The 15,784-nt window shown below is 41.6% G+C and overlaps 1 protein-coding gene across 7 annotated transcripts in view; it reads left to right on the plus strand.

The window, feature by feature from the left end:
* Nucleotides 1-15,784, plus strand: part of LOC112987024 (ras GTPase-activating-like protein IQGAP2) — a 126,746-nt gene that overhangs the window by 51,585 nt on the left and 59,377 nt on the right. For all 7 annotated transcript variants that reach the window (XM_026106661.2, XM_026106662.2, XM_026106665.2 and 4 more), the window contains exons 3-5: nt 10,621-10,777; nt 12,432-12,509; nt 14,144-14,220. In XM_026106661.2, coding sequence (XP_025962446.2) covers nt 10,621-10,777; nt 12,432-12,509; nt 14,144-14,220 — 312 coding nt within the window. The remainder of the gene's footprint in view (nt 1-10,620; nt 10,778-12,431; nt 12,510-14,143; nt 14,221-15,784) is intronic.

The raw sequence follows: 15,784 nt of genomic DNA on the forward strand, positions 1-15,784 counted from the left end.
CACTGTTCTGACACTTAATTTTTTTGTGTGCTTTTTCCTAAAGAAATGTTATATTTATTCCTACCTCTTTAAATATTGTCTGGAAAGATGTGTTTGAGATGCCTGTGACTATTTTATACTACTTTTAGTCATATGAACTCAGTAAAAATTCAGCTTGCACTGGCAAAACTGTATTCAGGTCTTCACCAAGAGCTTGTATCTTTATATTGTACAGGAATTTTGGATAATGCTCTTGGCATAAATCAATGTTAACTAGTTACCTGAGACCACTGTAGAAAAGTTTAGCTGTTTTTGAAACTGACATAATGAGATGGTCCTGGCGGAACAAGTTTTCTACAGCAATTTTTAGTTGATAGGCTGGTGATAAACGTCAGGCTGCAGATGGTATTGTGATTTTTTTTTCTTTTGATAACAGGTTTTTTTCTTCAGTAGTTGATATGAAGTGGCTATGACTATAGACAGAACAGTTAATGGTGTATCATGTGGAGTATCCTCACTATTTCTAGTGCTTTACGTTGACTGACACTGACATAGTTCTCAGCTATTTTCTGCTGTAGGAGGGCTGCTCGGCTTCATCAGTATAAAACACCACCAGCAACAGTTCCCCAGTCCAGTTTTCTACCGTAGAAAAGCATTTTGATTACAGACATGACTGTAATCTTTATGCCTGGTTTCTAATTTGCACTACGAATTTATTTTTTCCATTTATTTATAGATTATTAAATGCTGTTACACTGCTGCATGTGTTTTTCTTGTCTTCTGTAGGCTTGATTTGTATGTGTATGCTTCAAAGTTTTACAAAGATGTCATTGAGTAGGTAGGTGAGTACCAACCATTTTAGTTGGTTTTTCAACAATTAGAAATGGGACGGATGGAGGAGAGCATCGTTTGCAAAAGTATGGAAAAAAGAAAATGGAAAAAGTTAATTGTGGGTGCCGTGCATGGAGTTGCTCACCTAAATGCATTGGTTTTTACTTTGTTCCTCTGTCTTCTGGGGGTTTTTTTGATGTGAGACAAGGTTTAAGCGTTCAGAACTCCCTCTTGCTATTGCTTTTTTGCAGTGTTTACGTAACACTAAATGCTTTTAACAACAGCTCAGTCTTGCACAAGCTGGCTTTTTCAGTCTTTTCACTTCTTTAGCATCTTGTTCTCTCATCCATGTCTTTTAATTCTTACTTGGCTGCTGTCCTGCACTTACTCTGTAAGTGTCCCAGCTGCCTGTCTGGTAGCCATACTTCTCGGGTCCTTTTTGTGCTCTCTGTATCTTTGTACATGCTGTTGGTTGCTTTCATAGCTTTTCTTTGAAGACGTAGCGTTTCATTTTGTCAGATATTAGACTATAAAACATAAATATTTGAATTCAATTCAGTGAACTTGAAATGGACCGGTTGGGGTGTCAGGACAGCACCCTGGGTCTTACCTGTGCTTGAGTCTGGTTTCTTGCTCTGCTGATTGATCTTGCGTGTGGCTTTGGACATGGTCTTCAGACTGGCCTATGCGGGGGGTTTCTGCTGGCCCAGCTGTGTCAGTCACCATGTAAGCATGCAGGTTTGCAGGTAAAGCTGTGAACTTCTGTTGCTGGTCTCAAATTACAGACTTGGTTTTAACACCTGTACAATGTACAGGCTTCCCTGCAGAAGCCACTTTGGCAGCATCTCTCCAGTCCACTTCTCTGCCCTAGAAGAGGGTTTTGGTTATGGACACGATTGTAATCTGGTTTCTACTCTGCAAAGGAAGATGATAACCCATCCCTCTGGACAGCTAGAGACTAATACTCACATGGAAGGATTGCGCAGTGGTCACGGGCAAGTGCACAAACGTCGGATTGCAGCATAAAACTGAGGGCTGCTTTGGTGTTTCTTCAGCTCTCTTCGAAGTGTGGTTAGTGCTGAAAGCTGCACATTGGGTAATGTGCTGGAGAGGAGGGGTGAGCAAAAGGTGCAGGTGTCCTGGCTGGCAGGTTTGGTTTAGCTTGCTTAGTAACCTTCACCAGTGTTGCTGTCGAATAGGGCACTTTGTAGTCTCTAAAACACCATTTTCTGTGGATTCTGATATTATTTGCTGCCATGGTGGGGCATAGGCATTGGGCGAAGGCCAGCTGTGACTTAAGATTAGTTACTCTACTGCAATGTTTTAGTGGCTTGTTAAAGGAACACATTTTTTGCTACGAATCAAAATACTGCTACTCTACCACTCAAGATGGCTGCTTGAGTGTTTATTGAATTGTCAGGCCAGAAACCTTCAAATTGGTTAATGTGAAATACTAAATGCTGGATTGGGGGGTGGAGGGGGAATGCCATAAAGTATATTACTATACTGCAGCCACAGACATCCCAGTAGGCAGAGAAAACCCAACTATGGTAGCATGTAGCAAGGCAGCGTGATGTGCAAGTCTAAACCATGGTCCTGGAGTCCCTGAGCACCGGTGTTCTGTTTGTTTGCTTTAGTAAAGCTTGTGTGTTTAGGGGAATGGCTTTTTTGCAGTGTTTCTACACTAACAAATGCTGTACTGTATAAAAAATGTTTTTATTGCTATAGCTTCTTCTGTTTATCATATCAGTGATAAACTGACAGAATTTTAAGTATATAGTCACATGCTGAATCCCACCTCCCTCCATTTCAGATAAAAATATTACATTGATTTGTAGGGTTGGGGGAGACCCCTTTGTGTTTTTATGTGGGACTTGCTATGGAACTTATGTCTGTACTGCCTAAATCTCATTTAAATGGTTTGAGTCTGTCACTTTTCTTAATGCTTTGCAGGGGCCACTGAGCATCCAGCACCAAACTACCACAGGAAGGACTTGCGTTTCTGCGGCTGCAGTCTCTGCTGCCTGTTGCAGAGACTGCTTTTGACACTGATCTGGACTCCATCGCATGAATGCATGCGATGCACGTGAATCTGAGCTGTGTGAACTTAATTGCACACAGTTTGCGAGGTCCTTAGGAGATGACTGATCTGTTTCATCATTTTCCCTCTTTTCCTCCAAAAGGAAACCCACAATTTTTAGTGTCAAATGGCATATTTCAACCCACATTTTCCCTCAGATATTTTTTTTATCAAGGTATTTCAACACTGACTTCATATATCTATATTTTTTATTTCCCTCTCATCTGGTGGGGTAACTTGTTGAGTACTGCCCTTTTTGTCAATGTGAGGTGACGTTTCTTGTGGAGAAGGTCACTGTGGCTGTTCAGGCTCCTCCGGCAGAGCGAGCCGCCCTCCCAGGACCCCTTCCCCTCTCCCGCCAGGCTTGACGGAGCTCCCTTCGCTCCCAGCCTCGGCAGCCTGGAGCCCGGCCAAGAGCAGGGCAACGAGATGAGGCCTCCTCGTGATGATCAGCCCTGGCCCCGCTCAGCGCGTTCTCTCGCAGCGCAGTTGTCGAGTTTGTGGTTGATACGCGGCGCTAAATCTTAATGCCACTGCAAACAGAAAAGGCAGCCAAACAAAGCCGGTTCTGATTGCAAAGGTTGGGGGCTGCAATGAAACGCAGGTGTGTGCGTTGCTGCTGCGTGTTGGGATGTTGTCTCCTCGCTGGAGAGTCTCTAACTTTTTTACTGGAGAAGTGCTGAGTAACCAGGGTAAGCAGCAGCCGGGAGCTGCGGGGCTGTGCCGGGGCTCCTGGTGCCTTTCCGGAGTAGCAGGTTGCCTTGTGGACTCTAATCACTGATTAACCCACATAGGGGACCAGTGGACTAGAACAGATTAAAATAACTAATAGTATCTGTACTGCCATCTTGTGAAACAGACTTTTATAACACCTTCAAGATTATTTTGTAAATACGGCAGTGTTTCCATGGCAGCAGAAATCTGGTGTGGAAAAATGCTGCTGAAATGATTTATTGCTATTTGTGTGCTGTACAGAGGGGCGAGTCATCATTGCTGCTTGCTTCTACTCATGTAAATTGAATGTGAAGTTCATCAGAAGTGCTTTGATCAGGGAAATGAATGTTGCAACAACCTTCACACAGGTGTGCGTAGCTCAATAAATTACAGTAAGAGCCATAATATTTTAATACTTATATATGAAGGATCCATACACTAATGTTCCATTGTTTTCAATTGCTCGTGTAGCTTCTACTAAAAGTCAAAGAATCTTTCGTGATAAATTTTATGAGATTTGGTCATGAAAACAGATCAAGATGCTGTTAAATCTTACATTAGCTGGAGACCCAGAGAGATGTGCAACTTTGAACTAATGTCTGGAAGGGTAATAAATTAGAATGCTACTAGTTAATACCAAATATCTGTTACTAAATGACTTGATATTCAGTTTTCATGCTGGACTGAAGTTCTGAGATCTTGTGTAGCTGAGTAAGTCATGATGTCCTCCTTGCTGCTATTTTCATGCTACTTGCATATAATGTAAGTAGTTACGACTGGAATGACCTGCATCAAGTCTTCCTTTCCCACACTGCTGAGGTGACCCATTATCACAAAATGTTGGCTTCTTTCAGACAAAGTTTTTTAGGCTTGGTTAAGCTTTCGGATTCAGTGGAGACTGTCACTGGAGTATGAAATTATAGCCTCAGATATAGGAGATCCTGTTTCCAGGGCGTCTGGTTCCAGGAGTAAGTTGTCAGCACAAGAGCTATAGCTCTAACCTGAGCCAAGGCTCCCAACTGTAACCAAGATTTGGGGTTGAATGCACCAGAGAGTGTGAAAAGAGACCTGAAGAAAGCAGCTTTCTCGGCTGCCTGCTCCGTCACTGCTCTGCACACCCTCTCAGTGGGGCCCAAGAGTCTGTGCAGGTACAGTATTTGCTGAAATTCTTGCTGTGAACGCAGCCAAATTGTCTGTTTTCACTGAATGGCTGAAAGTTTTCTGTGCATTTGTTCTGGAAACAACATAAGGCTGTTTGTGAAACAGCCTTTTTCTAAGATTTCTGGTTCAGTAGATGTATTATGCTAAAGCTTGTAGTCTAATGAGAACAAAATTCAAAGGTAAAATACACTCTTTCCTCATAAATAAACCAATGCCACCTCCACTCCAGGGTCAGCTAGGCAAGACTGCTAGCTCTCTTCTGCCACTTTCATCTTCCTTTTTTAAAACTTTCAGAGCTGGTGAAAAAATCATTGTTTTTTAGCCTTAAGCAAAAGCAAGTGAAGCATTAAGAGCTGAGATTTCTTAACAAATCTTTAGTTTTGGAAACTAGAGACATAGTCATTTGGAACTTGAAATGGCCACTTCTCATGTTTTAAACTATTGTATATTTTTTTATTTTAAATATCTTCAGTAAAAACTTTGATGAAAAGAACATCCCACAACTTCACAGGCATTTACAGTTAGAATCTAACATTTTGCTTTGAGACCGATTGCTGGGTGTGTTACGCTTTTCTATTAACAAGATTTTTTTATCCTCTCTTTGAAATGAGATCTCTATAGATTATTCTCTAGGTCAGAAGTCTATTTCACTGTCCCACAACATGTGTGTGCTGGTATCATTAGAGACTGAAAGGCTGTGGTTGAGAGCCAGGGAAGTAGTAACTGGGTAGTAAATTATCTTTACATTGTCTTCGCTATGCCTTTTTCATAGCACCATCCCGTGCTTTGAGTTTTGGCTCTGGAGTCTGGCCTTTGCTTCTCCAGAGGTCTGCTTCCCAGGAGACAGAAACCTAATGTCCTTGGATCTGTGTCTTGCAGCACAAATTCAAAAGGGCAGGACAGGGCACGTATAAATTCTGCTGCAATACCCAGTATGTGCCAAACGTGATGGGCCTTGGATGGGTATACAACGTACCGTCTCTCTTCTCTGAATGTTAGCTCAAAGTTTCTAGTCCTTTAGCCAGCAGTGTGTTTTGCTGACTGCACAGATGGCCAATAACAGCTTCAGAGCTGGTTAAATTCACGGCGCAGTATCGGTGCTTCCAGTTCCCTTGACCCTTGTCTTGATTGAGATTCAATTTTCTTCTGCTTTTAAAGTGCAAGGCTGATCTCATACCGCTGCTGTTTTGTATGATCAAATCTGGAAACTGGAATCTCCTGGTGAGCACTATGCTGTTTACTACTCGTAGGTCTGGCACAGAAGTAATCATTGTTATCTGGCCAGAAACTCACTGCTGAACTTCTGTCTGCCTCAGACTGCCAAGAATAAAAACAGAACTGAGCAGTGCAAATGGAAACTGTACCTCAGTACTTACTCCTGTCTGGCTCTCCAATACTCAGTATTGGAAATTGAAGTTTTGGACATTTATTTCCACTTTTTGAGTCTCATCTTGTTCTTTGTTTTGTTTTAAGGTAAAATCCCCTTATTTGTGCTGACAAGTAGTGCAGCATTCTGAAAATAAAAGCTAGGTAGCTTTGCTTTCTGCTCTATTTATGATCCCAAGCATCTCTTTTCAGGAAAACATCTGTTTACACTTGTTCAAACCCAACTGACAAGGTTAAAATTCACATGGGTAGCTCTGCAGGGTTGTTTTAATGATGGCAAGCTTTTGTTGGTGCTGCCCAGGACAGGGCTGTTGCATGTTTCAATCTGCCTCCTGAGATTCCCTTTTCCCCCCTCCACCATGGAGCACGTAGGCTTGAAGTCTGGGCTGCCCGGGTCCCTGGACCAGGGCAAGTATCTCAGCTCGGGGGCTGATGCTGCCATTTTTTCATTTCAGGCCTTTTTCTAGCATATGGGGCTGAGGGTACCATTTATAAACTCCATTTTTTCTCTTTATTCTGCTTTCTTGCTTTAAAACAGAAAATGAAATGACAGTATTTTGTCTTGTGCCATGAGTTTTGAGAAGAGAGAAGGGTACTTTAAATACAGATTAGTTTGGGTTTGGTTGTAGTTGTAGTCAAAGTAGTGACCAAGATAAACATCCTGTTCACTGCTACAGCTACTTTTCGTGGCATACACCTGTCAGCACATTAAGATTGTTAAAACCACAGTATTAGTTGTAAGATTGCATTGCCAGAAAAAAGAAATGATAGATATGCCTATGTGCATTTGATAGTTATGAAAGTCTTATTGCACAAGTTTCTTACTGAAGAAAAACACAGTCCAATGTTGAGTTATAGGCCCTAAGTCTTGCATAGCCATGGCATTAACTAGTTTTTTGTGGAGAACAGTTCATGCAACAGTCATCAAAATCTAATGCTGAGGCTGCGGTACTGTGTGCTTGGGAAAAACAGTGGCGAGCCAAAGACAACGCTGCTTTTCCCTCCAAAGAAAAACAGTGCTCCAAAGATACCTATAAATCCTTACTGTCAGGTGGATATCCTCTGCTTCATTTAGAGAAACAGAAGTGGAAGGGTTTTCTGGATTTTTTTCAGTCCAGCCTGCTGCTCTAGGCACCGTATCGCATAATCACTTTCATCAACTTACTGAATTGCCTCTTAAAGAGCAGGACCTTGCAACCCTGCAAGTAATGTTTTTTTATGTTTAAAACCACAAATCCCTTTTCACTAAATCAGTGCAAATTGGACAAAACTATTATAATTGCAAGAATTGGAAAGAAAAGTGCTGCAGATCTCACAACAGATACTAGAGAGAAAGTAATGGAGTTGAGCAGCTGTATGCAAAACTAAAACTTCTAGGTTTATCTGTATATTTGCAGGATTCCATGTAAATCTTGAGGCTTTTCCTCGCTGACAAAATGTACAAAAGAGCAAATCCTTTCATAGTAGCTCTTGCTGTAGATACGTAGCCCTGCAACTTCCTGACATTGATTAAAAACTTGTTACCTGTAATACATAGCTGTCTCCTTTTTGAAGTCTGATTCTCCAAAGCTGTAAGTTACAGCTGGCCCATTGCAGGCCTGTGAGAAGATCTCATCCCGTTTTTTCTAGAAGGAGTATCATCTGTAGATTTTAGCTACAAATGTAAAAACCCTCTTAATTTGTGTCATCTTCCAGATCTGCTCCCCTTACCTTTCTCTAACTTCTACTGAGTCGCTAGCATCCCTTTTCTAAAGGGGGGCTGTTCCCTCATATGTTTAGCTGTCCTTTTTTTCTTTTCTCCTCCTCCTCCATCATGCAGTTTCCTGTTTGTTCCTTGTTTTCCTTCTACCCACTCAATGGCTGGGGGCAGTCTCACTCTCCAGAAAAGGATGGATTTGGACTATTTTATGGGCTCGTCACCATGCAGTAAACAAATCCCGAACAGTTGTTTTGTTGTTGAAAAGCAGGAGGGCTGCAGAGGCTGGGGGAGTGATTTTTCAGCCTAGGTCAGCAGCTTCAATGGAGCGCTGTGGGGGCCGGAGCAGCTTGGTTTAGCCTGGGCCCTCTTGTAAAACCGGGCCAAGAACGCCCAAATGCATCATTTCCACCATCTCTCAACAGTGGCAGGCTATAAATAGCAAGCACTTTGTGCCACAAGAATAGGAATTTGGGAGGGTTATATAATCTGCAAGTTAGGCCTGCTCCGAAGGCTGACTTGCTGTCCGTGGAGGTGGCTCAACCTCTGGAAGGGGGGCACAAGGACAGCCGCTTGCAGTGGAACAACAAATGGCAAGGCGTGGCTGGGTTTTGGGGGGAGATGCTGCAACAGCTGGTTTTGGACCCAAGAGATAAGATAGGGAGAACTTGCTTTTAAGTAGCAAATTGTTGTGCCAGAGGGGAGAAAAACATTTTTTTGTGTGTGTAACTTTAAAGAAAGTTCCTATGTAATCTTTTTTTGATTCCCTGGGCCAAAGATGTCAAAAATGTCTTAACAAGAAAACTGAGCTTGAGGAGTGTAAAGGATCTAGTGCGATGTGCTGAACGCTGCGGAGGCAGCATACGGTTTGTCTCACTGGAGATGGCTCCTGTGACAGCAAGGTCAAACCGAGCTCTTAGTGAATACCTCTCATTCATTAGTCAGCAGGCTCTTTCTGCTCTCTGTACCACTCTTCTAGAAGACACATTTTAGGAAATAAATTCCATATAAATAAGTAGTTGGCTCAGGCAAAGCCCAGATTTGCTACAGGCTAGAGCAAATATTCTTTGCTTTTCTTCCTTACCCTACGTTTCAGAGAAGACAAATGCTGTGATGTTTTGTTTCAGTGTGTATATTTATTCAGCCTATAGAATGTCATTAATAAAGATGACTTTTAGTGTCCTTGGCATGGATCTATAAAGCATAAATATGCAGTGCAGAAATGTGTCACTGAAACCATTCTTTTCACTGAAACAGCTTTTATGCTGCAAATTGCAGTTCTCCTAATGACACTCATTTCCATGCAGCTTTGTGTGATATTGTCCAAGATTTATGGCTAGTGGTTTCCTGAAGAGCTGTTTGGGTAGTCTGTGCTTCAGTGAAACAACTTTCATATGTCCTGTAATGAATCCAAAAGTGTAATGGAATAGGTCATTTGTGTTGAGCTCTAACATGAAACAAAATGATGTAGTGAGCTTTTTCTCCTCCGCAGTGAGGAGAACCTGGCCCACTTTCAACGTGGGTTCCAGCGTTCTGGCTTCCCAGCTCGCCCCTCTGGAGGCGATCCTAGATCTGTGATGCTGTTTCACACCGCGTGCAGCGAGTCTGCCTTCATGACACTTAGTAAAGCAAACTGATGTCTCCAGCTTTGTTCTCGTTCATTTGTAACAATATTAGTATCCTCTTAACCACAACAGAAATTGCCTAAGTGCAAAAAAAAAAAAAAAAAAAAAAAAAAAGTCTTTGGAAGGCACTAAATAGATTTATATTTCTTATGTGATTTAGCAGCTGGAAACGAGAACAGTATCACAGGGCTTTTTTTTTTGTTAAATACCACCAATGTAAGGAACTTCTGTTCCAGTGATCAGCATTCCAGTGCTGATCTTTCAGGACTATTTTCGTAGCAGTTTCTTGTGGCTGCTCGGTATAAACATACTGGGTAATACAGAACAATGTTTTATATCTTTTACTGGCATTATGAAATGATTATGTATTAATTATTTTCTCTCTAATATCTTAACACTAAATTGCAAAAAGTGGAACTAGCTCATCACCTTCAAGAGGGATTTAGTCACTGCTTGACAAGAAGCTATTTCCACTGGTGCGCAGAGGGAATATGCTTCAACCAAATCATTTTCAGAGAGCCCTGAAATGCATAATGTATGCTGTTTAAACAGAAAAGGCTTTGCTCCTCCATCAGTAATGGCGTTGCATACGTCAGCGGCGTAGCCGGAGCGCTGTGTCGTGCTGTGGGGGCAGGACGAGGGCTGCGCCAGTGCTGTGGGCTGAGACTCTCACCGTGGCTGTGACTGGTGGTGGTGGCCCAGGGGTTCAGGCCCCAGGCAGAGGCTCTATAGTCTTTTGTTTTGTTTTTAGACACCATAACAGTTCTCCATGTTTTTTTCTCATTCCAGCTTAAATTACTGTTAAGAGTCCAATGCTGTTGAAAAGATCTGAGAGTTTTCAGGCAGCAATGTGAAAATGCCTCCTAAGGCGTCTAATTTATTTCATGTCTACTTCAAAGGGCTTTGTGTACTGGTTACCAATGGGTCAATAACATCAAGTGCAGATCTGATTCTCTAGTTATTTTGGTCTGCCATGTTAATAAACACGAGAAAATTTTCTTCTTAATCTGTACCCTTTTTTCTTACTAATTTTGATTATTTTGTGGTAGCTGTTTCTAAATGCGTGATTGATGTGGGGAAAGATGTCGGTTCTAATATATTGTTAAAATTACAACTAACAAAATGTTTGTTGAACAATGTATTTGTAGATGGATGGAGGTCTGCTTGCATGAAGAACTGCCCCCTACTACTGAGCTGGAAGAAGGATTAAGGAACGGTGTTTACCTTGCCAAGCTAGCAAAATTCTTTGCCCCTAATGTGGTGTCAGACAAAAAAATCTACGATGTGGAGCAGACGCGTTATAAGGTAATAATATTTTCAGTTTTCTCACCAGTCAGACAAAATGTTTTAATGTTTCTCTTCTACCTCTTAAAGATACACATGCGTTGTTGGTTAACCTTTTCTGTAAGCCTGTCATTACCAGATGGAAGATAGGTAGCATGATGGAGCCACTATGATAAGCTGGAAACATTTTATACTTAGAAAAACTATGTTAAATCCAGTTAATGTTTTTAAAGCTGAACAAACTGTACTTCTGACTCCAGGGAGAACGTGAAAGTTACCATTTACACAATTATTCCTCACTAGGAATTGAAGCCAAAGGCACTTCAGTAATTAAACTTGGTAACCATTCTTAATTTTCCTCATCTTGTATTGGAGGACATTTACTTTATTAGATCTGTATGTTTGTTTGTGTTGTCTGATGTATCACTGAGGAAAAAAAAATCAAGCTGCCAGTAATTACATTTAGCTTGCTACATATGCAAGCTGTTCATTAACTCCATGATCCTCAATAGTATATACATACATATTCATGTATGGTGCATTATTTCAACCTGTAGAGGAGGGAAATTTGAGAAATGTATATCTGCATTTGTAACTATTGTATAGTAATTACTGGTTGTTATTTGAGAAATTAGAAACAAAGTTTGTCTAGTTCCCATATGGCTAATGGAGTCTTTATGTAAGGTAAGAATCATGCTTACATTTAAATATTTCTCTTGAGAATCTCCAAACCTGGAGTTCAGGCTTTTTTCCCCCTTTCTCCTGGCTCTTAAAACAAAAGCACTTTCCTGCTTTGCTCTTTGACTGCTGCTTTTGTAGGCTGCTGGGGAGGGCAGATCCTGACTCCTGTATTCAGCATTTGGTAACAAAGTGGGACTAGTTTGTCCCACTAGACAGGAGGGACTAGAGGTATGTATAGGTTGGGGGCATGAATGGCTTGCAATAGGGCTTTGTGGTGCCACAAAAATATTCCCACACCGAAGTACAACTTGAAGCCCTTTATATATGGCTTTGGAAATTTTGAGTTTCTATCATCTTTTAGCTTTGCTTAGTGAGATTTGTTGATGAGATGAATTTTTCCATAAAACTTTCACAGATTTGCATGGTTGTTGCCCATTCATTACTTTGTTTAGGCATTGATTTAGTGTTGTAAAAGATAAGGGACTGGCAGCTCTAGGTCATGAAACAGGTAGAGAAGAAGCAGCTTTTTTGCACCATGAGTACAACTAAGAAAAATTCCCCACAGTAGTTAAACCTTGTCTCAGCTTGGAGCTGAGTAGTGGCTAAGAGAGCTTGCGTGCTTTAATGGTGTCACTGAGGGGCATTACCGCTTCCATATTTTGGAGGTGTAGTGGTCCCTGGCGTTTGACAGCCAACCTTTACTCCTAAAGACTACTGAAGGGAGAACAAATTATCCCTTAAGTCACAGTGCATCCAGAAGTATACAAATCTCGCTTAAGTGATATAAGAAAATGAGACAACATGTGGCTGTTGTTACGCTTCTTCACTAACAGTATTGTAGCGGTGATGGTTTGGTCTCCAGGTCAAAAGAGGGAAAATTCCCTGAGCTGCTCTTCAGAGTATAAAATTGGGAAGCAAGAGGAGGATCAATAATAAGTGAATTTATTTTGCATTATTCTTGATCTTTCTTCTTTTTCTTCTGTGCTTCCAACAGAGATCAGGCCTTCATTTCCGACACACTGATAATACTGTGCAATGGTTAAGAGCAATGGAGTCCATTGGTCTACCTAAGGTAAGCATTTAAATTATAGAAAACAAAATGACTCAAGGCACAGACCCACTGACATTTCCTTTCATTTGCTTGAACCTAAGTAGTTGCTTACAGCAGCTCTACTGGAAAGGCTAGTTCAGGAAATGAATTTAAAGAGAAGGTAATGCTGAAAGCGGTGATGATGTCAGTTATATAGTATTGCTCTGTGTGCCTGGGCGGAGGCTGCTGCAGAAGATGTGCCGTGGGTGGAGATACTCAGGCTACTTCTGTCCTGGGAAATCAAATGGGAAAGCTGGCAGTATTTTAACTGCATCTTACTGTTAGTGCAGCCTCTCAGCAGGGGCCTGAGTGGAGTATGATTTAAAATGGAAAACTGAATCATACTTGCTCCCTTTGAGTTACTACCTCTTGTCATGTTCTTGCTGCCTTTTCCTCTTCACGTGTGTCCTAGTTTTCTCGGTCTCTGCCCTGTTTCTAGACTGTCCTTGCACCCTCCAGTGTGTCTGCATGGCTGTGCTGGTCCTGTTCCTGCAGCTGCTTTCCTGGGTCACCTTTCATGTTTATCTTCCTTCTTGTTGGTCTCCACTTGTCGTGCTCCCCTTCCGCTCCTGTTTCTGGGCACCAGTGAGTCTTTTTGAGATGAAAATTCTTTTAGAAAGGGCTATGTGGAAACATCCACTCTGCTATTCTGAGGTTTTGGCACCCATGTGCAGCCCATGGCTGCCCCATGGCCAGAAAGGGGAGCTTGTAGCTACCACCAGAAATGCTGTACAGATGGGAGGACAAGGAGGCCCTGCCTCTTCTAGATCGGGTGTTGTTGGCTTTATTCGCTGGCTAGCTGCTTCGGTTTGCTGTCTAGCTGTCTTATTTGCACCCTGCCATTCCTTCTCCAAAAGGTTTTGCTCCTGTTGCTGAGGAGGGTCATGGCTGAAAGGTCTTCCAAGTCTGCCAAAGCGGTTGTGACCAAATGATGAAGAGGGCACTGTGCTCCCAACTTGCTCTATTGTCTTGTTCTGTTAAATGTGGAATTGTGCAATGGGAGCATACTGCCAGCTCTCACGGCTAGCCAAGTCATCTATTTTATTTTCATGGAGAAAGTGTTTAGTGACTGGAACCTCAGACTGGGACCAAGACCAGGAACAAATTAGTGGTAGAACCGGAACTGGAACTTATGATGTGACTTTTTGGCTAAATTATTTCACATTCCTCAGTCTGAATATCTTTCTCTGTAAATGGTGGCAGTGTTTACAGAGTTGAGGATGCTGATAATTAGAATTTAGCCTTTTTAAACTATCTTTGATGCTGATGGCTCACAATGAAGCTTTGCAGATTGTAACTATATCAGAGGTTCTGGGTGTGTATAGGAGGACAAATTCTACTTGCTGAGCTCTTGCCACAGGACTTTTTAAAAAACCTTGCTAAAATACTATCTGCCTATCTTCCATATTTTTCCTTCTATTAAATAACTTTTGTTCTTCATGAAAATAAAATAACTGATAAAATGTAGGGCCTCAGAAGAGAATTAATTCATAACTGCATAGAAATAAGTTAACCTTCTACAATTCAAAGATACGATTCTAAAGAGAGCCCATTTTAGCTACTTTTCTGCCCAGTAATCTCTGTTCTCCTTTAACTGGCTTTTCTTTGTTTTTTAGATCTTTTATCCAGAGACTACAGATGTCTACGACAGGAAAAACATACCTAGAATGATATATTGCATTCATGCTCTAAGGTAACTGGTGATGGGAATGATTGCTAAAGTAACTGGCAAACTTAGGATTGTAAGCCTAGAATGTCTTTAGGGTAACCAGTATGTCAGAATCTGTCACAATTTAGAAGTTTATTAATTTAAACTTGGAGGTGTAAGTTGAACTTTGTCAGGACTCTTGGGCAAATTATTTCTGAAATAGAAATGAAGAACCACTGAATTTAATGCAGACATCCTTCTCTCAGTGTGTATATATACTAAGTTTCCTCCTCATCAAACATGCATGCATCACTTTGAAGTACATAGTAAGACAAACAAACAAATGAACAAAACCTTTGCAAAACGTTAGTATAACCACGGTGCAGAAGTGCCCATCAGGGAGTGAAACTGATGCTGAAGTCCTATCCCAAAAGAGGAGCAAATAATTAATGTATTCTGAGGTCATTCATCTGAAATATAACATTTTCCAAGGTTTAAAAGTTCTGAGGAACTTTCTCTTTGATGTAATGCAAAGTCAGGAAGGTGTTGGTTACATCACTGAAGTACAGCTAAAGATTTTTTCTTCTTGCCTTAAGCATTTCCCTGTGATGTTTAACTCTAAAAGTACAGAATATCTGCCTCATCCTGTCGCTAGCGCAAGTGGTGGCGGTGTTGGCAGACAGCTCCTCCCTTCTGTGGCTCTCCTAGCTCATTTTCTGCACATGGAGGTCGTCTTCCTTCCTAACTTTCTTACATACTAGGCTTGCAGAGACATAGCTAACTTATGCCCCAGACTTTCTTCTATGTTCCTAATGGCATTCATAGGCATGTCAACTGCCCCAGGGGTATAGGTCAGAAACTACTCAGTACATGCTGTAATAGAAACATTTTACAGTCTAATCTTTGAAATCATGCACGCTCCTGTACTTCATTGGTTCTTATATGCGGAGTTCAACATATTTCTTTCAAATGCCGAGTGTTTGGAATTGGCAACTCTTGTGTTTGTCGGCTGTGACAAGTGTTGCCCCTTGAAATTATTACGCCTGGTGTAATATCGACTGTGCAGTATCACCAGGATCGTCTGAGGGTAGCTATCGCCTAAAACTATGTAGTGCAGTCGCTTCTGTCAGCAAAGTGTCTTATGTAAGCTTGAAGCGATTTCCTGAAGTGGACGCATGGGGCTCCTAATGCTAAGCAGCCCAGGCTGAAGTGGTGGGCTGCGTTCCCCTCCGCTGACGTCACCGCCTTTGTTCAGACCTTCTGCAGGGGCGGAACACAGTGGGGTTTTCAGATCTTTGTTTGCCCGTGTATGAAGGACTTCATCAATTGTGGATTTGAATGCTACATGAAAAATAAGCCATCCATTAGGTATCTCTTACAGATCTGTCTGATTGCAATGCCAGTGTTGCTTTTTGTTCTTGAACTGGATTTTGCAAGGGATTGGCCTTTGGATAGGAGTTTTTCTTTTTCTGGCTTGACCTGTCTCAGGATTTATGCTAGTATCAGAACTGGTCAGTGTGTCATCTTGGCTTCCACTTCCAAGTTTCTTGTTTACATTATTTTTTCCTTGATGCATAGCAGCACAAAGTTATAACTCTGGCTGCAGTTC

Source organism: Dromaius novaehollandiae, chromosome Z (genome assembly GCF_036370855.1).
Source record: "Dromaius novaehollandiae isolate bDroNov1 chromosome Z, bDroNov1.hap1, whole genome shotgun sequence".
NCBI classification, from domain to species: Eukaryota; Metazoa; Chordata; class Aves; order Casuariiformes; family Dromaiidae; genus Dromaius; species Dromaius novaehollandiae.